Source organism: Barbatula barbatula, assembly GCF_947034865.1.
Source record: "Barbatula barbatula genome assembly, chromosome: 17".
NCBI lineage: Eukaryota > Metazoa > Chordata > Actinopteri > Cypriniformes > Nemacheilidae > Barbatula > Barbatula barbatula.
The window spans coordinates 12,592,371-12,613,720 of NC_136780.1; the positions used below are offsets into that span (position 1 = coordinate 12,592,371).

At 39.0% G+C, this 21,350-nt stretch overlaps 2 protein-coding genes across 2 annotated transcripts; one reads left to right on the forward strand and one right to left on the reverse strand.

The window, feature by feature from the left end:
- Nucleotides 1–1,409: 1,409 nt before the first annotated feature.
- mipb (major intrinsic protein of lens fiber b) lies at nucleotides 1,410–5,286 on the forward strand. Its single transcript, XM_079478892.1, has 4 exons — nucleotides 1,410–2,500; nucleotides 2,716–2,880; nucleotides 2,969–3,049; nucleotides 3,123–5,286. Exons 1-4 carry the CDS (start codon nucleotides 2,141–2,143, stop codon nucleotides 3,306–3,308), a joined length of 792 nt encoding a protein of 263 aa, XP_079335018.1. The 5' UTR covers nucleotides 1,410–2,140; the 3' UTR covers nucleotides 3,309–5,286.
- Nucleotides 5,287–5,651: 365 nt separating this feature from the next.
- On the reverse strand, nucleotides 5,652–18,539 carry rbm38 (RNA binding motif protein 38). The gene is made up of 4 exons (XM_079478695.1): nucleotides 17,908–18,539; nucleotides 14,116–14,239; nucleotides 11,638–11,692; nucleotides 5,652–7,455 (listed from the first exon to the last, which is right to left on the reverse strand). Exons 1-4 carry the CDS (start codon nucleotides 18,115–18,117, stop codon nucleotides 7,143–7,145), a joined length of 702 nt encoding a protein of 233 aa, XP_079334821.1. The 5' UTR covers nucleotides 18,118–18,539; the 3' UTR covers nucleotides 5,652–7,142.
- Nucleotides 18,540–21,350: the final 2,811 nt, after the last annotated feature.

Here is a 21,350-nt window from a genome sequence, read left to right on the forward strand (position 1 = left end):
AACTAATGTAATACTATTGCACATTTGGGATTTTCATGCAGGTCACATACAGCTTTCCTCATTCTACACTCATACTAGACTGTGCAAAATACATGCAATTAATATTTTAAGCTAATAATAACATTTTATATTAAACATTAGTGTTTGTTTACTGTTCATACAGAAGCACCATCACACAATATCACATTATATTTTACACTATCTGCTTGAACATTAACAAATTATTGAGGATGTAAAGAGGAAATTTTGTATTTCACATTTATTACATTTGTCAGACATTCAAGAAGTACTGTACCCATTTCAGAAAGGAACAATAACAATAAATCATTTATAATTTTCCATTATCTTATACTTTTAAATCAGTATTAAACCGTTCTACACATACGCCATAACATAGGAGCTCCAATATTACACACTTTCACACATATGAACTTCAACAATAAAGAATATCCAAACAGTGCCAGCCAGCATTTTGTTTTGTTTGGTGTAAATGTGTGTGTATTCGAGTGAGGGAGTAAACCAGATGACATCAGCAATCCTAATTCACCATCAGCTACACTAACAGGGGGATTGTTCAGGGCTTTATCTGTCCCCTGGCCCACCGCACTCACACAATACAAACCTCTGTCTAATCACTTCTGTCCTGAACAGACCAGAGGCACCCAGAAACACACTCACTTTACATTACAAGAACTACAAAAACGATTTATACTTGTCAATCATTTCAAAGTTCAGACTCATTCAATCCACATAATCATTCAGCAAGTGAACGAAGCTCTACTGTAAAGAAAAGCCTAATGTAAATGTTACTGTTGATAGTGTTTACTCACTAAATGCTAAAAAACATTATTGGATTGCAACTGCAAATTCAACTGACAGAATCTCTGACAGACACATCGCATGTGAATATTTGGTGGTTTAAATACCCATATGAAGTCTCAAAGTTTTTAAAGCAATTTTAAAGCATAGTTCTCTAGTCATGTAGGTGAAGTGTCACGTCCATAAAGATTCATATTCCTCATAAATGGGCACATGACAAATTTATATTTTATGTTTTATAAAGAGTCATTTCGTCTTTATTTGTAGAGCATTGTTGCTTTTTGGTTTGTACAGTTGGTGTGTATATTTCAAGTTTTGATTTAAAATGTCCAGATCTTAAGCTTTTGCCAGAAACACATTGTGAAATGTAAACATAAATATAAACTAAAAGCGAGCCTCAAAGGCCACGCAACAGGTTGAAGTCAGAACAAAGATGTTTGTACTATAATGAATTTTCTGCAGTTAGGGATTTTTATTGATGTGTCTGATCCCCTTGGACGTGACATTATTCTGAAGATGTGTGTGTGTGCTCATGTCAGCATTCCCTGTCTAGTTTAGTGAAATACACCCACTTTTCATGTCTAAACTCTGAACTGCAGTTTAATTTTGATACAAATCCTTTATCTGCAACTTCAACATACATAACCGCTATTTGATTCAAGATACATTTAGAAATTGGATGAGTGTTGAGAGTTAGTGGTATTCTGTGCTGTCGTGTGCCTAGATTGATCAGATTAAATCAAGAGTATCTTCCTCTTTGCTTTGAATCCGGGTTGCTGTTGTAGTCTCGCTCTCGTTGACTTTAATCGAGAGAGTGAAGTGAGTGAATATAGTTGATATGTGATGGTCCTATTCATCTCTGGAAGGGGAGGGGGATGACATCACGTCGGGCCCTGAGACTGTTATAAATGCCCCCTATGGCCCCTTTGTGGTCCGTCAGACCGGCTCTTCTTGGTGTGGGCAGGATATACTCTCTTCTGTGTCTATCATCTAGATTTAGTCCTGTAGATTTAGCCATTAGCGTTGATGTTCAGGTGTCTCTGAGAAAACCTTTCACATTCTCTACGCCAACACACACAACACGATACACATGTTGTTTAGCAGTATGTGTGTGGTGTAGGCAGAAAAGATTCATGTGTGAGTGTATACTCGCAGGTTCTCTCATAGCCTTAGCTAACGGCTAGATCTATTGGTGAATTACATTTCTTTTGCCTTTCATTTTTTTTGTGGCACATAGGGTTTAACTTTTTGTTAAAAGAAAAAAGGTATTTTTGATAGCCACGCCTTCGATTGTCGTCTTAGTTGGATCTCATAAATCAAGATGTTGGAGTTTCGCTCTGTGATGTTCTGGCGGGCGGTGTTCGCCGAGTTTTTCGGTACCATGTTTTTTGTCTTCTTTGGGATGGGCGCAGCACTCCGCTGGACCTCCGGGCCGTTCCATGTCTTCCAAACCGCCCTCTGCTTTGGTTTCGCCGCCGCTACATTGATCCAATCCATTGGTCACATCAGCGGAGGACACATTAATCCGGCTGTCACCTTCGCCTACTTAGTTGGCTCACAGATGTCCCTGCTCCGTGCCGTCTTTTACATTTGTGCTCAGTGTCTGGGGGCCATGGCGGGGGCCGCGGCCCTGTATGGAGTTACGCCCAACAACATGAGAGGCACATTGGCTCTTAATACTGTAAGTATGAGTTTCCCAAATAGTAGATCTGTAAAGAGTTTCCTATTCAAATTATTAGTTTATTTATAAGTTACTTTCAAGTTTAAGTCCACAGAATAATAGTTTACAAGAACAAGGTGTCTACGTGAATAATTATTAAAAAATGAATACTTCATAAGCATCTACATCTTCATGGTTGTGATTGATTCTAATTCTTCATGGTTTATTGTCAACAGCTGCAACCGGGCATGAGTTTGGGCATGGCGACCACAGTGGAGGTGTTCCTCACCATGCAGTTGGTTATTTGCGTCTTTGCCGTCACAGATGAGAGAAGAAATGGACGCCTGGGTTCTGCTGCTTTGTCCATTGGCTTTTCTATCACTATGGGCCACCTGATGGGGGTGAGAGATTCTAAAACCATTTTAACATTTCTTTCCACAAGTACTTCTTGAACAAACACATCTACAGTTATGCTTGTCTTTATTCCAGATGTACTACACCGGAGCCGGCATGAACCCAGCCAGGTCTTTCGCTCCCGCTGTCATCATGAGGAATTTTACTAACCATTGGGTAAGCAACGCATCTCACGATTACAAAAAATGCACAGACTCGGATCACGAGAATATGTCTCTTTTCATAACAGGTGTATTGGGTGGGACCCATGATTGGCGGCGCTATGGGTGCCATCTTTTATGATTTCATTCTGTTCCCCCGTATGAGGGGTCTTTCTGAGCGGCTAGCCACACTCAAGGGCAGTCGAGCCCAGGAGGCGGAAAACCAGCAGGAGACCCGCAGGGAGCCCACCGAGCTGAAGACCCAAACCCTATAATGTGGTATAAACCTGTGACCCGAAATCTCGCTCTACCTCACTGGACCTTCTCCTGTATGCTAATGTCCTGTTGGTGTCGAGGCAGCGGCCCAGGTGGCAGAACCAACTGGATGAGGGTGGAGTTTAGGTTGTGGGAGGGGCTAGAAATTTCTTTAGGCATGCTTTCATTTTTCATCTGATTACGAATTTCAATTTTAATTTATTTTGTTTTCTACAACAAGATGCTGATGTATGAAGGTGCAACTTAGCCAGTGCTCCACACTTTTTTCCAAGTTTTTCCTTTTTTTGTGTGAATGTGTGTGAGAGTTCATGTGGGTGGGTCTTTTTGACTGTGTGGGTGTTCAGGACAATGTGCCCAGCTATGTATGTGTTTGATAAGTGTATGTTAGCATTTATTTTAGGATTTTATCAGTTACAGCTCATCCGTGTTAGTACAATGCTTGTGTTTTTTCTTTTACAGAAATCTAAGACACCCCAAACTGTAGTGTTTGCAATGATATTCCACTTTGACATTCATACAAACCGCATTAAACACAAGAACACAACAACAAGTTTACAGTGTCTGTGTTGCCTTTCAATAAATGTTGTTTGAGGACAACATTCATAAATGGGCAAATGCAATATGCAATCACAAATGCAAGTAAATGAAGAAAGAAAATAAAGTGTTTTGGATATATCATTTGCAGACGCAATGATCACTGCATTATATACTGTCAACAAGAAAAGCTAATGTATAATCGTATATTACAAAACCATTGATTATAATGTAGATCTTGTATATGAATGTATATTTGAAGAGTTTACTTCCAAGAAGAGATAACTCGGTTTTTCAACTACGCTGACTGACACACGACAAACATGTTGTTTTCGCATCTTTGACGGGGGAGACAACATATTTACGAAACGCGCTCTGTAGAGTAGTTTGTCTATTACAGGGTTACTGTAGAAACAACATGATGAATTCCATGTAAGGGGACCATGTAGATAGAAATAGCTCTTTCTAAAGTAATTAAAACACAACGCTTCAATGTGTCCGTCAAAGGTCTTTTTACACCACTGAAGACATAATTATGCACATTATAATCCTATCACAATTCTGTCAACGATACTTCTTAATCTTACACAGTGGACCTTTAAATGTGTACATTTGAAAGACACTGTGATGTGTTTGAAGATAAATACTCAGCCAAATCAGGCTTTTTTGTGTGCTTGTCCTTTATATGTTGATAAATACAAAAATACTGGTTGTAAAATCTATAACTATCTAAGTGGGGCCACTGCTGGTACTATCATCTGCAATGTTCAAGTAAAATGTTAAATAATTCTGAATAATAATTTGTTATTAATAATTAATTAAGTCGAATTATTTGTTGTCATATGTAATATAAAGCCATGCTATTATGTTCACACAATGCCCGTCTTTTGCAAAGTATTGCCTTTATTGTTGTGCAATTACAGATGCTGCCAGCAGAGGGCAACCATAAACCATTGTTTAAGTAGCCAATCATGATGGGTTTCCCTTATTACAGTAAATGTGCATCAGCGTCGGCTGATGTTATGTTTCCCAGTTTGATGTGCAGGTGGGAACATCTACCAATGGTGCAGCACATAGAAAGCTTTATCTGCTCGCTTGGGTGGGTGGTTAGATGAATGATGATTGTGCTCCCAGGTGCTCATTTGGATTGAGGTCTGGAGCCTTGTGGATTAAATCCACCATACTTTGCCTGCTCACAAAAAGTCCAATAAGCCCTGTGTACGCTTTGCAAAACCCACCATTGCTTTAATTTGCATAGGTTTTATGGATGTCCATGAACTGTTGGAATCAGTCCATGTTTTCCATTGAAGCAAACATGCAGGGTTGTTAAACTGACTTTGATTTGAAGTGCATTTAAGGGTATGTTGGGGTTTGTTTTTAAAGAACTTAATAAACTTTGTTTGTTTTTTATATTAAAGTGCTTTTCAGAAGCATTTGATCATCATGTACCTCATGATCGCATGTACTTTCTCTGGATCTGTGCCACATTTTTGGAATGATCTGCCCGCTCCTACAAGATCAGCAGATCTTTAAGAATCGGCTGAAAACACATCTAATCCGTCACCACCTGAACGATTAGTTCCGACTTCTCTCTTTTCTACTCTTTCAAAAAAATGATAATCAAACTTACCTCTGTATACTGTCGTAGGCTATATGAGACCAATTTTTGTTGTCCAAATTGATTCCATTGTTTACCTCATCTTTAAGTCGCTTTGGATAAAAGCGGCAGCTAAATGTAAATGCAGCGACACTTGGAAACCAGTACATAAACATATACAATCGCAATAACCACATCAACGAAGCGCAAGTCTTGCAAATTACTTTATTACTTGTTTTGCATGTTCTGGTCTTATGGCTTTCACTGTAAGATATTTTCATATTTCAAGCTATTGAAATTGTCTCAGGGCAGATTAATGACAACACTGTAAAAACAAACAGATTGTCCAAGCAAAATATCCACTTGCGGGCTGTCCAAAGGTCTGCTCAATCGTGTCTTCTGCCTCTCTTTTATGTTCCGCCTTATATGTTCCTGCTGGCATTTTGATCTGCAGTGTCATTTATGGAACGATACCAATAACGACCAGCTACAGAGGCTACACTGACATTTATGTGCCGTTAAAACAGCACAATACTTTTTTTGTCCTTTAAAAAGATGTAGATATTAGCCCATACCTGATCTAGAAAGCATTACAGATAAACACTGAATTAGAAAATGATTAATACTCAATGTTTCCATGTACATATCCTCATAATTATAATTTCAGTGCCTATCAAATCCATGTTACTGAAGCTTGGATTAACATCATTACGGTCTACATGGAGCTACTCAATAATGTTAATGGAACAGTTCGCCCAGAAATGTTAATATTGACTCATCATCATGTTTCTCCAAGTCCGTGTGCTGTCATTTGTTTCATGAAACATACAAAAAGAGATTCTTCAAACAGCAACACATGGGTTTGAACCGGCATGAAGGTAAATGAAAGAACTTTTCCTTTTAGGACAGAGGAACTACAGAAACACACAGAGTGACATGGACTGAAGCAGAACACGGAGATGCTATGCTACAATTCTAAAATGTGATCTATTCTTGGAAAAAGTCAGGTTAAAAAGTCACATCAGTTTGGTCACCTCAAAGGAAACACAGTTGTATAGAAACATCTATATAAAGGTAACGGTGAAATCTCTAAGGCTTTGCAGTGTTTGTGATCTCTTCATTCAGATATTAAAATACCTGTTCAAAAATGTGTCATTCGTGTATACAATGGCCCCAAATTTGGACACTTATAACTTGAAAATGTTTGAAATATCAAATGTCTATATAAACAGCTCCAAACAAACGTGTTCACAAATGTTTTGTTCAAAAATCTGCTTCTGCTGTCTTTGTTTAAAACAAACTTATTTGGTTGGATATTTTGTTATCTAATGCAATGATATTCAAACATTTTAAAGTGCCCAAGTAACTTTTGGTTTCATTGTATAAATCGTGTCACCTATGATCTATTGTTTCTTGTCTTTCACTTGATGCATCTGTCATTTGATTTCACCATTTAATCATCTAACATTATTCAACAATCTTCTACCTATAATGTCGATAATCAAAATTAATAATAATAACAGTAACCAGTCGGAGAAAATGTCTTTCAAATGAGGGAAAACCTCGAAGCCCTTTAGTATGACACCTCAGTATTTTGTCTTTAGCGCACCGGTCACAGGCTGTTGATGTCACAGTTCCCCGTCCCACAATGATGATGTTCTAGTGCAATTTCAGCAGACACAGTCGTCCCCAACTGTCAGGTCTACAGGCGGTCGGCGTGCAACTGAGAAGGAGGGAGTTGGATGAAGGTTGCTGTGGGAGGAGCTCCGACCGAGTGCGGGGTGGGAACCGGGGTGGACGAGGCAGAGGAGGGTCCGGGTGTTCCTGGGGGGTACACGTAGCTCAAGAAGCCCGGTGAGGGGGCGTAGGGGTACTGCTCGAAGGCCGAGGAGGCGTATTGGGCGTATGCAGTGCTGAAGTCAAGGTAAGGGCTTGTTGCGGTGGAGGTGACCTGAGTAGGAAGAACCAAACTGGGCTGCAGGTAGGCCTGAGGGTAAACATACGGCTGGCTGAGCCTAGAGACAGAGAGAAACCGAGAGGGTTAGATACTAATTATGTGATTTACTCGAGTAACAGACTGAAATGTCAGCTAGGCAGATTAATTCTCCATTAAGAGATTATCAGCGTTGGCCATTAGCTGTGACTGATTAGATCCGTTAACAAAAGTGGTTTATTCATCACATGTTAGTAAGGTCCAAAACGGCCTTTCAGTGGATAGTGGACATTTTGATTCCTTCTTATCTGCCGTTTAGTGCCATAATTGTTCTAAATATCATTATGGTTATTAAAATAAACATTTAAAAAACTACAAATTTAATACACTGAGAGCGAAATCTATAAAAAGAAATACTAGTTCCTCCATTAGAATTTTTAAGTACAATTTAAGTGTCAGTTACAACATGCATTAAGGGGGACAGCTCACATGTGTCGCACACTGGGCACGTACATTATTTATTTGAGAGATCAGGTTCAAAGTCTTTACCTGATGCAAGTTGGGCCAATTATAACGTTATTTAATAAATGGGCTTTAGTTCCCGTTCTATAAGCCGTATTTGTTTTCCTGTATCTGTTATATGTTGCCATTTCTGTTATTCATTTAGATAAATATATCTTGCATTCTTTGTGTGAAGGTCATTTGTTAATAAAGTTTGATTTTAGACAAATAAGATGTCATTTAATTTTAACTTATGTGCAGGATTCTTGAATTGTAGCGAAGCGCAGCAGCTCGAATTTTGTGTTCGAGTTTTAGAGATATAATTCTTTCTTTTTTTATTTGATTTAAGTCATGAAATAAACGGACACAAATAAATGGACTGAATCAAATAATTAAATATGTCAGTGCAAACCGTTTTCAGTTCAGACAACTAACATTTATTATAGTCTAGGAATAGTCTTCAGCCCTTTAGAGGAAACCATTCCATAATGTACTATAGTTATTCCTAGTAATAAGCAACGAATAATTATTTTATTAATTGAGTAATAAAAAGTACGGGGATTTTAAGTGCCGCAACTTCTCCTTGCTTACTGACCTGCTTACTGACCTGGTTAATGTATGTTATGAATTTCTGCCTTTTGATATTATGGTCAAATCTCACAGAAAGCACAACATCAACAAACAATGTCGACACCAGCTCGTGCCCTTACCAAAGCCATGAACTCCCCTCAAAAACACTGAGGAACCCAGAGGGACTGCGACACCAAGCTCAAAATATATAAAGCACACACACACACACACACAAACAGCTGCAGTGTCATTCCCTCATTGCCATCCGGAGCTCAAGGGTGATTTATATGGACTGACAGTGGCTTTGTGGAGTAGGCAAATCATATGTGCCTGCTGTCCTTACTGACCCTATTCATCCAGCAAACCCTCATGCAGACAGAGAAACAAAACGAGGGGGGGGTGGGCATGGAGGCAGAGAGAGAGAAGACAAAATAAAGAAGACCAGACTTGACAAGGGTGTGAGGACTAACAAAGTAGGGCAAACTGATTTCTGTAATTTATATGAGCTTTGGTGCACGATTCTACAAAAACAAATGCTTACTCCAACTTTAATCCTCCTAGTAGCATGGGCCTATAAACTAACGGTTCTGTTTAGTGTGTTGTCAAAATGATATGCTCTTCTTCTTGTAAGTCGGTTTAGATAAAAGCGTCTCCCAAATGAATCAATGTAAAATGTACATCTGTGTGAGTTTGTGAGGGTACTCTTAGGTTTACACAACAACCAGAATGTCAAAATAATCGTGTTCACACAGATAGGTAACGATGACTAAGACAGCGCATTATGCTGTATTTGCATGTCAGGCTAGTAGTTGGCAATGTCACTAGGTCTAAAAATGCTGTTGATGGTGTTTGGTATGAAAGAGCCTTAAGAGAGACACCCAGACGTGTGTCTGTTTATGGATGATCTCAGATGGTCAAGCAGTTTGATCCTCATCGTGCTGGTTCAGCAAAGTCCGGCTCCTAAAGTCTGCAGACATCCTATCATGCTGTCTCCAATCGCAGGGGGTCTGTTAGCCTCAACCTCACCTCCTTAATCCTTGTCTTTAAAACCCTCCTAACCTCAAGACACCCGAACACCAACACCGCTCCCCAGATATGCCAGAACGCCCGCCAACGGATGGTAAGATGGTGAGAGTGCCGTCGTGCCGACTCTGCACAATGGACACAGCGCACAGAGTTTCTGTGACACAGCTTGTGAAATGAGGTTAAAGCTGTTCAGTTTTTGATTGGGTGTCCATTTTTGAGGGTCTGGTCGTATCATTCTACCCCGCTTTGTTTCACCCGGGGTTAAAGGCGGGGTTTAGAATGAAGATAACCCGCGGGGAAAAGCACAGTGTGAAAAGCCCTAGTGTCACATTAGGCTTCATGCTAGTTTGTGCTAACTGTTAGCCATTTTTCTAATACACTTATGTTTACAATTTATTGTTTTATGGCTTGTCCCTTTGTTTGTAGCGCATTTACTAATTCAGTTCTAACGGCTTGACAAAACACAGATAATAGATGGTTTCAGTGGCAACAATCTGAACGAACGTTACGTGGCCCAAGTAGGGATGCTCATATTGACCGATTAACCGTTAACCGATAGTACAAATCTTGACCGGTTAATACGATTTAAAAACGTATGTTTATTTGAAGTTAGAAACAGTTTTTTATAATAAATATAATTTAAGAATAAGTTTTAAAATAACTATTAAATCATAAATCATCATCATGTTTTTCTGTATGGTGAAAGAAAAAATATACTAAACATGTTTTAACTCACAGATGGCAGACTTGTGCGAGCGACTAGGTCTAAATGCCCTCCGAAACGTTTTCGCGACAGATTTAAAAAAAAGAAAACACGTAAATATGTAACTTAATTAAATAAAAGGATCCTCTCTATTAAGGTTCATTACTAGCAGTAGTAGTGTAAAATGCAAAGACTAACAATCAGACTGTAAGATAACATAAAGGCTAAGACCCTCAACGTTCCTTGACCCTCAAAAAAGGAGAACCTTTTAACGTATCCATCCGAAGGTCTTTCTATGCAATGAAAGTTCATGCTAACCATTTTAGCGTTGAAAAGGATTTTTAAATAAGTTAAGTTTTTCAGTAATTTTCCCTTCGGGCCATGCTTGAATAAAACCATTGTTTGTGTATAGACCTTAAACAAATCCACTTATTATTGTGTTTTTTTTCATCTGTGCTGGTTAGAGCTTGACAGATGTTATCTCTATGAACTATCGATGCATGACAACAGGTGTGTGAAGATTCTCTAGAAATGTCTGCTTTTATATTACACAATCAAAAAAGCATCTGGGTTGAACTGCACAACAGGATGATGATGTATTTTTATTCAAATATGTAGTTAAGAAAACAATTATGAAATGTCTCAGTATCTGAGAGAGAGAGTGTGTGGGAGAGAACATGACTGATGTGTAAGTATACAGAGGAGAAAAAGACAAAGACGAAGAAAGAGACAAATTGAATGATGGGTTTAGGGTTGAGTAAAAACCGTGTTTTGCGTAACACCTGGCTGGTTAGTAGACATGAGGCAGGTGGTGACCTAACTGACAGACAAACAGGTCAAACAGGATAGGGAAGAGAGACAGAGAGAGAGAGAGAGAGAGAGAGAGAGAGAGAAAGAGAGAGAGGGAGAAAGAGAGAGAGAGGGGGAGGAAGGGTAAAAAAACTGACAAAAAGAAACTGAGAGGGAAATGAAGAAAGAGGAAGAAAGTCAAAAACAGAGAAACAGAGACGGAGAAAGTGACACTTTGAGAGGATTTGGGAAAGAGGTGTAGACATGAGAAACCGCAGTGGGTGCACACACACAACGAATGCCACCGAGGAGCAGTTGATCAGATGTTAAAGAGAGTTTGATATGAAGATATGAAGTACTCTTTTTGTGTGGGATGACACTGATCAGAACATTTAAGCAGAATTTTCATTTTATTTTGGGTGAATTGTCCCTTTAACCGTTAGACGTTAAAAGGCATTAAAGAAGTAGAAGGAGCAGAGAAGGATATATGAAATGAACAAAAAAGAGGGGAGGACATCAGAGGATGCCAGACAGTTATGCGTGAATGGCAATTTTCCGCTAAATGAAATCGTAATTCAGCAGCAGTATTTCTGAGGGGTCATGGGAGGATTTTATGTTATTTATGCACAGTCATTCCTCACCCCTGACATTCACAGACTGAGGAAAGACGCTTACCCATACTGCCTCTGGATCAGTGCTGGGTGAACCGGCTGTACTCCTGTCGTGTATCCTGTGACCAAGAAAAGAAAATGAAGAGATGGATATCACAAAGGTCATCTCAGCAGTGCTTCATCTCAAATTTAATTTCTGAAGTGTAATCCAAACACTATAGGTGCAGTTTAGACTTTATAGTTACAACAACAACAACACATATTTACTCATGTGCTAGACACTTTTATCCAAAGCAACTTACAGTGCATTCATACATTTACCAGCGTGTTTTCCCTAGGAAACCCATGGACGAAATCAATTGCCATTGAGTTACAGGAACGTAAAAACAACTTAAAAAAGTTACTTTCAGACTTGAAAATGTTGTCATCATTTATTCACCCAGTCATAAAAACCTGTATATGACTACTGGAACAAAAATTAAGATATTTTGAGAAATGTGGTTTGGTGTCCATACAATAGAAGGCCAAATTGTTAACCAGCATTCTTATCAAAAGATCTTCATTTGTGTTCTGCAGAAGAAAGTATGGAATGACATAACTGTGAGTAAATAATGAAAGAATCTTACAGTTTTGGGGTGGACTATCCCTTTAAGTGCATATACACAGTTTGTTTTTACAAACTGAGAGCTGAAGCATTATACGGCACTATTATATTAATAGTATAATAATATATTATCATGATTATTACACTGTTCTGAACGCAGAACATTCCTTAGGGACATCCCGGGAATGAATTATGCTTTTTAAATGAGAGATATTTGATGGGACGGAAGTAAAAAGGCTAGTTTATTACCGCACCGTGATTTCAGATTCCTGTTCCAACATTTTGCTTCCCCCGTTTGACCTTCATGATTCAGATTTAATTGTGTCTCTCACTCTTTTCGCCTTTAATAGGCACTCAATTCTCTCTGTTCATCCGGTATGGATTGCATCATTTTCTTTTTTCAACCCTTGCTCTGAAAGACGGGATCTTTATGCTTGCATGCAGCCAGTCAAGTGAAAAACTCCAGGCTGTCTGTTCCCCAACACAACACTCTGTCTGCGGCTGCGCAGATACAGATGAGAAACATCTCTCGCACACACACATACACACACGCCTTGCTCAACGGCCTCTTCTGCTGCATTTGCATAAACACACTTTACCCTTCAGACAAATCTTACTTTGAATATAATTCAACGTATTGCCTTCTAAATGCTTGTTTTTCTCTATTAAAAAGCAACCAAGCTTTTCTCCTCTTTCCAATCTGTGTTTCTGCTCTGATTCTGTCTCTTATATGGGTCAATGACAAATAAGGTTGTCTGCATTATTAAAAAGAGAAATCTTTTAAAGATAAGGTTTAAACTGATATTAAATCAGGTTTAATAATTTCAGCTTTTTAACTATCTTTGGACATGTTTACCAAAGAGATATTTAAAGGAATAGTTCTTTTTTCATTTACTCACTCACGAGGAAGATATTTTGAAGAACGTTCCTAAACAAACAACACTGGCCCCACTGACGTCCATAGGCCCAAAAAATATATGCAAACTTTTCACATCCAATTTTTATATCTTAACAATACATTTGTAATGAATGCTTAATCCAGACAATATACAAACACATTATATGTCACAATGTATGATCTGACACACACTAAAGTCACACAGGGGTTGAAAAAGCTGTTGAAGCAGAGCAAGAGTCACGTGACGACGGCCGCAACTGCAGACAGAGCCAAGCAGGACTACCATTACAGACATGTTCAGACGGGACCGAGAGCAGAGGCCAAAATATCCTCTGTTCCTGTGTGAATATGGTGTTAGAACAGGTGTACGCGCTTTAAGCTCTCGAAACAATAACCTTCCTCTTTTCTGTCATATTAGCCACAAAACACACAAAAATTCAAATCTGGGGCACACACAGCCAGATATCACTTTCTGCACACATGCATAGATGCAAATGTTTGATGGTGGTAATTTCTTGACGAGTCTAACCTGTCAAACTACCCGTTAAAAGAGGTGTGACTTTGTGTCTGTGTGTGTGACTGTATGTGTGTGTGTGTGCGTCTGTGCGTGCGTGTGTGTGTGTGCAGTGCATTTGAGGTAAGCACAAAAGATTACTTTGATAAACTGTGTGCGATGAGGCCATACATACATCATTTTCTTTACTAATATGATTCATTCACAGTTAAACAGTTAACATATCAACAAGAAAAGCTGCATCAGTTTGCTCTACCATATAAGGACAGAGGAACTTCAAACAAAAGGTAATATATTTAGAGTCGAGTCCTTGAAGATGAAGTGTGTATCTTTTCCAGAGAAAATACCTTCTCTCATCTAACAGTAACTCTATGCAGCGACATAGAGTCATTGTTGCAATGGCATTTTTGTGGTCCAAGTAGTGCAAAACAACTACACTTAACCTTAAATATTAAAATAATAATGAAGAGTTAACCAAACGTTCTGAAGTTGGTAAACAGCCTTCATGCATGTGTCTGGTGTTTACCTGTCAGTGGACTGCGTGGTTTGGCTCCAAGGTATGCCAGGTTGACATTAGCTTTACGTCCATCAATAATAGGGTTTGGATCTTTACAAGCTTGCTCTGCTGCACTTTTATCTATCATAGTCACCTGGAGGCAAACAGACAAGAGAATGCAAATGAGTTTGAATATTGGCCTTTTATAGCGATTTGTCTTATGTTTGCATGCTTAATGTCCTTCCAAAGCTTTATCCTGTTATCTATTCTTTGGATTCTTCTTGTTCATAGTTAATACAAAGGTCAAGCACCAATATGCAAATGAATTTCATGTCTTATAAAGCCATACAACAGCATGTGCAAAAGAAGGACAAACTCAAAGGTTTTTATTCAATGGTCTCCTTTCTACTTTTGTGTTTTACAAAACAGAAAAACAGCATATGGGTTTGGAACAAGATGAGGGGAGTTATACATTTCATAAATTGTATTTTTTATGATCTACTTCATTAAAATGACATGAGGTTCAAATGTGAGTAAAACAAACAGTGTGTGAAAATAAAATCACATTTCACCCAACGCTCGCACTCTTGTCATTTCAAACCGGCATTACTTTCTTTCTTCTACAGAACACAAAAGAAGATATTTTGAAGAATGTTGGTAGACAAACAACATTGGCCCCCATTGACTTTCATTGTATGAACACAAGACCACTCAAAATTTCTTGTTTTGTTTTCCACAAAGGGAAAGAAATTCATACTGGTATTGACAACATGGTGAATAAATTATGAAAATGTAAATGTTTGAGTGCACTATCCCTTTAAATCTTCACCTTACACCCCCCACCCAAAGTTAAACACTTATATATTCAGCACAGTTATAGATTACTGTTATCTAAAAGACTCTTAAAAACGATCCATCTAAATCCAAAGATTTTATTCATATAATAACCTTTGAACTTTTAATGAACTAATCAATTCCTGCTTGATTTATTTGGTCAACATATGTGGCAGTTAAACACACATTTAAGTCATCACGGGTTTATGGGGGCTTATGGGTATTTTAGTAAAACGGTCGAGCAGCGTGTACTTCTGACTTTTCACAGCTCGCGCCTTTGTGACAAATGTAGCAAGCTGCACTTTTAGTCTAGAGCTGCTCATTGCTGCCTGGCCTCACACACACAGAGAGAGAGAGAGACAAACACGCCCCACCCTGTGGAGACCCAGTGGCAGCTGTGTTCCCCCGGGGCTGGTGGAACTAGAAATACAGCCAGAGCAGCAGCCCAGCAGATCGGTTAGGATTCATGGGATCTGGTTTCTGTCAGGTAAACAGTGTGTGCTTCATTTCTGAAGTGCCCTTGTGTGGAGAGCGTCCTGGTCTGAACATGAGCAAAACAAGTGCACGCACACACACAGCTGAGACTTTGTTATTATCTCAGTAGTCACAAAACCCGGCTAGTAAATGAGGCGACAAGCAACAGTGAGTGTGTTGGGAAAACATTAGGGTTGTGTAATCATGTGGGAACTCCTCTGTAACCCCCCTCTTTCTTTTCTTATTCTAGAACATTAAGACAAGCCCTCCCACACATGGGAGTATATCAGCCTGCTTATTAAAGACTGGAATTCACAACAAAAGAAACATTATTTGTTTTCTTCTTATAAAGTTTCTTTTAATTCCTGTCACGTTTTTGCTCCCTATGTTTATCTAATGGTCATGTTTTCTAGCAGATGACATGCCAAAAGCTGGAACTGTGTAGTCTTATCTGAGCTCGCCAACTGCTTTTGAAGGCAAACCGAGATATAATTCTAGTACCAGTCAACTATATCAAGAGAGACAGAAATAGATCTTTATAGGTGACTCAAGACACTGCAAGCTAAGCAAATAATTTTGCTTATAGAAAAATAATGTTTAAATAGTGTGAAAACAGACTTTGTAGGGTTTCATTATACGTATTCTCGTTTTTTATTTGTAATGTAACTAGAATGTGTTTTTTATATCTCAACAAAAAAGACGGAGCGGTCATTCTTCATTTGCGGTGGCAAGTGGTGTCCCGCTACTTTACAACAGTTAAAATAAACTTTAAATACCAATAAATCATCAAATGTTTGCATGGTTGTATTCTGTAGGATAAACAAAAATGTTGCACTATTAACGGTTTCAATTTTGTTTTTTAAAATACATATTTAATTGAGAGATTGCATTTGTAATAACACAGAAAGGTATCATGGAATGGAATTGCAACAATTTTTAACACAAATAAAGTGGTTATATTGTGAATGTACAATTTATTTATTTTTTAAATACAAATTTTGTAATATCTAAGAAAAGGTTTGTGTTCCCCAAATTCATTCCTGTGGTGTTACAACAATGGATGTCGCCCCTTTAAGCAAATTTGGACTACTTCCTGTGTGTAGGTCATTGCAGGTGCTGGTTGACCTGAGGGGTGCATGGTGAGTACATTCTTTCTTATTATTTTTCTTAAAAATAGCTAAATTTCTGACAATTTCATGTGTCATCCTTTATTAGCGTCTGTGGCGTTATGTTGATAACTTTGAACTAAAATTTGATAAACACATACTTTCCACAATGTCCCATGATCTTGAAATCATCATTGAGGGCAGTCTGGATTTAGGCAAATTTGTCTGTGGTGTTACCAGGAAAATACTCAATGATAAATAAATGAATAACAATGGTTGTTTCACCAGTGTTATTAAGCTCAAATTTTAATGGTAAATAAACTCATTTTAAATGCGTAGCAATACATTTGATTCAAATAAAACAAGCAAGCATTTTTACAATTTCTGCCTCTCGTTTTCCACCCTAATTGAAGAATGACAACAATGGCCCAAACTTGACTTCCGGTAGACATCCGCAAAGAATATATAACTGTTAACTAGTTGTCATTTAATTCCACAGCATAAAAAATATTAATATGAACTAAATATAAAACTAAAATACATTGTTCTATAATAACCAAATACAGACCGGAAGTTATAACTTCGTGCCAGGCGCCTGCGTCCGATAAAACCGTCTAAACAAATAAATGGTCATATAATAAGAGTTGTTTGAACGTATACGCCTACCATATATTAAAGCCATAGCAGTCTACAAAGCACTCATCTACATAGTACTGTTATCATTCAGTACCATAGTACTGTCAACACTTTCTATTATAGTAGCCTAAGGAAGTATACAGCAAGTAACCACAAGGACCCTTTTCTCATAAACGTGATTGTTTTGAAGGCATCCAAGAGTTTAGGAAGATAATTGATCACATGCTTTTGTAGAAATAATCCACTTAATACTCCAACATGTGACTCGCATCATCGCGCCGCGCGCGCGCACTTGTGGAGCAACGCTGTGCCTCGGAAAAGCGCACAATACCTGAGGATTACATTTATGATCCTTCAGGACTAAATCGGACTGGGGAAAAACATTTAGGCCTATTAAAAAAGTATCAGAATAAACCAACCGTCGATCAGCAGCTCCGCTATTTAGAGCCGTTTGTGTGTTTAAAACTGAAGATTCTCTACTGGCTTTTGTCCCTCGCCACTGTAACAAAAGACATGCGCAACGGCACGCGACGCTCGCATTGTCACCTGGAGACCGCACGCACGCGCGCAAACAATACAGTCATCCTTCACGACAACGAATAAACGCGTTTTTATTCCTCGCCAGACAAAAGTACAACCACTTGCGCGGAGTTTTGGTAAAACGGAGACAAATTCCGTACGTGATATTAATGAAATATCTAACAGTTAGCGACTACTGTCAACGGCATGTTTCGTGCGGTTTTGTGAACAGTTTGAAGCTGTTGTTACTTACGAAGCCATATCCCCTAGACTTCCCCGTTTGTCGGTCCGTTATCACCACCGCTTCATCGATGTCGCCGAAAGTCTCGAAGTACTTGCGCAGCGACGCGTCCGTGGTGTGATACGGCAGACCGCCGACAAAGATCTTCGTGAAAGTCGTGTCTTTCTGGATACCGGGATACATCGTTTCCAACGTCCCATTCGCGAACTGGTGTAGAAGCATCGGACGCAAATGGTAGATGCGCGAGTTATAAATAAATTTAAATAACAACGATAAATAACTCTAAAGCTGTTTGCGACGGCTGTGAGGTAGATATTCCAATAGCTTGGAGAAATAACTGGGGCTCCTTTTCCACTTCGTCATGTGCCAGATTACTCCGCCAACTCCATGTTCGGGGAAACACAATGACGGCAGGTGACTGACGAGCCCTCTACTACAGCGACGCTCGACGGGCTTCCTGACTCGACATCCAATGCGACGCCGAGCGAGAGCGTCTTCTGTTGAACTACACCCCTCCTATTCTGAAGAACTGACGTTCGTCGACCCTTCCCTCGGTGTCTCGCTCTTTGGGGTTTCATTAATGCACCTGCGATAAGACTGTGATAAATAGGGAGAAATGCAACTAAACTCGCTCGGCGTGTACTGGGAAGTCTGCTGTCATAGACATTTCCGCAGAAGAGTTTGTTGAATCTTAATAGATGTAAATGTTCTGGTCACTGTCATTTTTTCAAATAGTAGTTTTGGCAGATGTTAATGGGGCAGTTCACCCAGAAATGAAATTCTTTCATCATTTACTCACCTTTGAGTTGTTCCACATCTGTGTACATTTCTTTGTTCTGATGAACACGTAGTGAGATATTTGTAAGAATGCTTATAACCAAACAGATCTCACCCCCCATTGACTCCCATAGTAGGGAAAAAGACATTTGGAAGAATGTAGGACAGCAAACAGTTCTGGGACGCTTTTGACTACCATTGTATTTTTTCCTACTATGGGAGTCAATAGGGGGTAAAGTCTGTCTGGTTATAAGCATTCTTCAAAGTATCTTTCTCTGTGCTCATCGAAACAAAGAAATGAATACAGGTGAGTAAATAATGACAGAATTTGGGTAAAGTATCCCTTTAATACCTTACTGATAGACGTTAGATATTCGGTGGATTAAATACCTACGAGAAGTCTCTCTTTGAAAGGTTTTTTGTTGTTGTCTTTTTAAGCATTGTTTTCCGTAAGTCAATTGTCACATCCATAACAAGCTGTCAGATCCACAACAGTGGATCTATTTTATGTTCTATAAGAGCCAACCCTTCTCCGATTGTTAGGTATTAATGCTTCTGGATCGTACATTTTAATTCACAGAAATCCTGTTTCTCGAAAACATCCACGCATCACATCCATAACGCATTCATTTTTCCCCTAGGGTTTTTGTCAAATATAAGGATGATAAACACATTCTCTGAGAATATATATTTCAAGTTTTGTCCTAAAATGTCACATCCATAACACATGTCACATATAACATGTCACGGACAGACTTAGATATTCCGTGGTTGCTCACAGGAGGTAATTTGTCAATGGCCACACATGATTTGGCAGTGTCGGAAGGTGACCAACCATTCACAAATGGTTGCAGGAAGTGACCTGCTACTGGCCTTGGTGCTGTGGCCTCAGCTGACCTGTCAATAACCGTAGGTGACCCGCAAGTAACAAGTGAATACAAGAGGGAAACTGTCACTTGCGATGCCCGACACATGCAGCCAGAGCTATATTTTGACATTACAACAGTGTACATCATTCTATTTTTATCGTTAAGTCAAATGGTTTGTTTGTGATATGCTGTAAAAGGTAGCCTTTTGGCCTGAGGGACCAGCACATCGTTCCTTATTCCTCAAGGCGGCATGTAATACCAGATCAAGAGCTTAGCATCAAAGAATTCAACACCAGCACGTCAGTGGCTAACATACTGTCATTCAAATTTACAGTGCAGCCTAATGTGAGAACGCTCACACCCTTAACAATTGAGTCACAGGAGCCACAGGAACTACAGCTCTGGTCTGGAGGGGAGCGAGGGAGCCATTTCTCACGCCTACAGCAAGTCTAGAGGGGAAATTATAATGATGAAAGGGGTTGTAGAAAGTTGCAGGAACATGAACTAAATACACAATTGTAAAAAATCCCAAACCTGACTCTTGTTGGCTTAATTAAAGGATCACCCAAAAGTTAAAGTTCACCCAAAAAGGAAAAGTGTGCCATCATTTACTTAACATCTTGTCATTTCAAACCTGTATGACTTTCTTTCTTCTGCAGAACACAAAAGAAGATATTTTGAAGAATGTTGATAACCGAACAGCGGTGGCAGCCATTGACTTCTAATGTATGGACACAAAACCATTGCAAGTGAATGGCTGCCATCGCTGTTCGGTCAACAACATTTTTCGAAATATCTTCTTTTGTGTACTGTGAAAGAAAGAAACTCATACAGGTTTGACATGACAAGAGGGTGAGTAAATGACAGAATTTTTGGGTGAACCATCAGTAAGTTTACACCAGTACGCACTACATCACATAATGGTCAAACATTGACCACACCGTGTTGTGTCACTTTTGAATACATTAAACCATTGAAATCGAGCTGCTCGCCGATATGAAATCTATTCATACACTTTCATAATATAGTTTATGCACGATGCCAAGTGTCCGAACATGCGACACATCTATCAGTCCTACATGCCAGACCAACAATGGTGCAAGTCAGAGAGAGGCGCAGACAGGCAGCATTGTGTTGCATTCAGCTCCTCTGTCTTGCTCGAGCAATTGTGTCTCACATTGAGGTTGTTTGACTGTGTATTTGAAGAAAGAATATGTAAATATTTTGAGAGATTACATTCTGTCCGGTATACAGGAAGGTCATTCGCAACCCTTCGTTTTATTTTACTCTAGGCTACTCCAAGAACATGGTACTTTGAATTTCATATGGTATATCAATGTATTAGATGTCCACAAACATGTTTAATGATAGTGGTACAGCTAATTGACAAAGAGAAGAATGATCAAGACTGTTATGACATATCGCTTATTGCTCCCCAAACTCTTTGTAAGTCGCTTTGGATAAAAGCGTCAGCTAAATGTAAATGTAAAATGACTGTCTCTCATGGGAGAGACTTCATTGGCACTTCATTGCTAAGCATTTAAGTGTTGGTGTTATACTGATTGTGACTTCACACCTATTCTAGCCTCAAAGACTGTAACGGGCGGTTGTTCACACCTCTGAGAATCAGAAAGACCCTTTATCTTTCATGCTTTACTTTTTCTTTAAAGACAAATGTCTCTGTCTATTGACTTGGAACCACCTCAACTACAGATATCTTCAATGACAAGGTTTTATACTTGAATGACGTAGATTTAAAATAACATTTTATTGTACAATGCATGTATGAGTCAGTGAAACGATGTTTAT

Excerpts from the sequence above, each read along its gene's own strand:
- rbm38 (XM_079478695.1), bottom strand. The coding sequence starts at position 18,117 with ATGCTTCTACACCAGTTCGCGAATGGGACGTTGGAAACGATGTATCCC. Across the intron at positions 11,693-14,115 it reads ACCACGCAGTCCACTGACAG|GATACACGACAGGAGTACAG; the intron begins GTAAACACCAGA and ends TCTTGGTCACAG. Across the intron at positions 7,456-11,637 it reads CTGATCCAGAGGCAGTATGG|GCTCAGCCAGCCGTATGTTT; the intron begins GTAAGCGTCTTT and ends CTCTGTCTCTAG.
- mipb (XM_079478892.1), top strand. The coding sequence starts at position 2,141 with ATGTTGGAGTTTCGCTCTGTGATGTTCTGGCGGGCGGTGTTCGCCGAG. Across the intron at positions 2,501-2,715 it reads GCACATTGGCTCTTAATACT|CTGCAACCGGGCATGAGTTT; the intron begins GTAAGTATGAGT and ends TATTGTCAACAG. Across the intron at positions 2,881-2,968 it reads CTATGGGCCACCTGATGGGG|ATGTACTACACCGGAGCCGG; the intron begins GTGAGAGATTCT and ends TCTTTATTCCAG.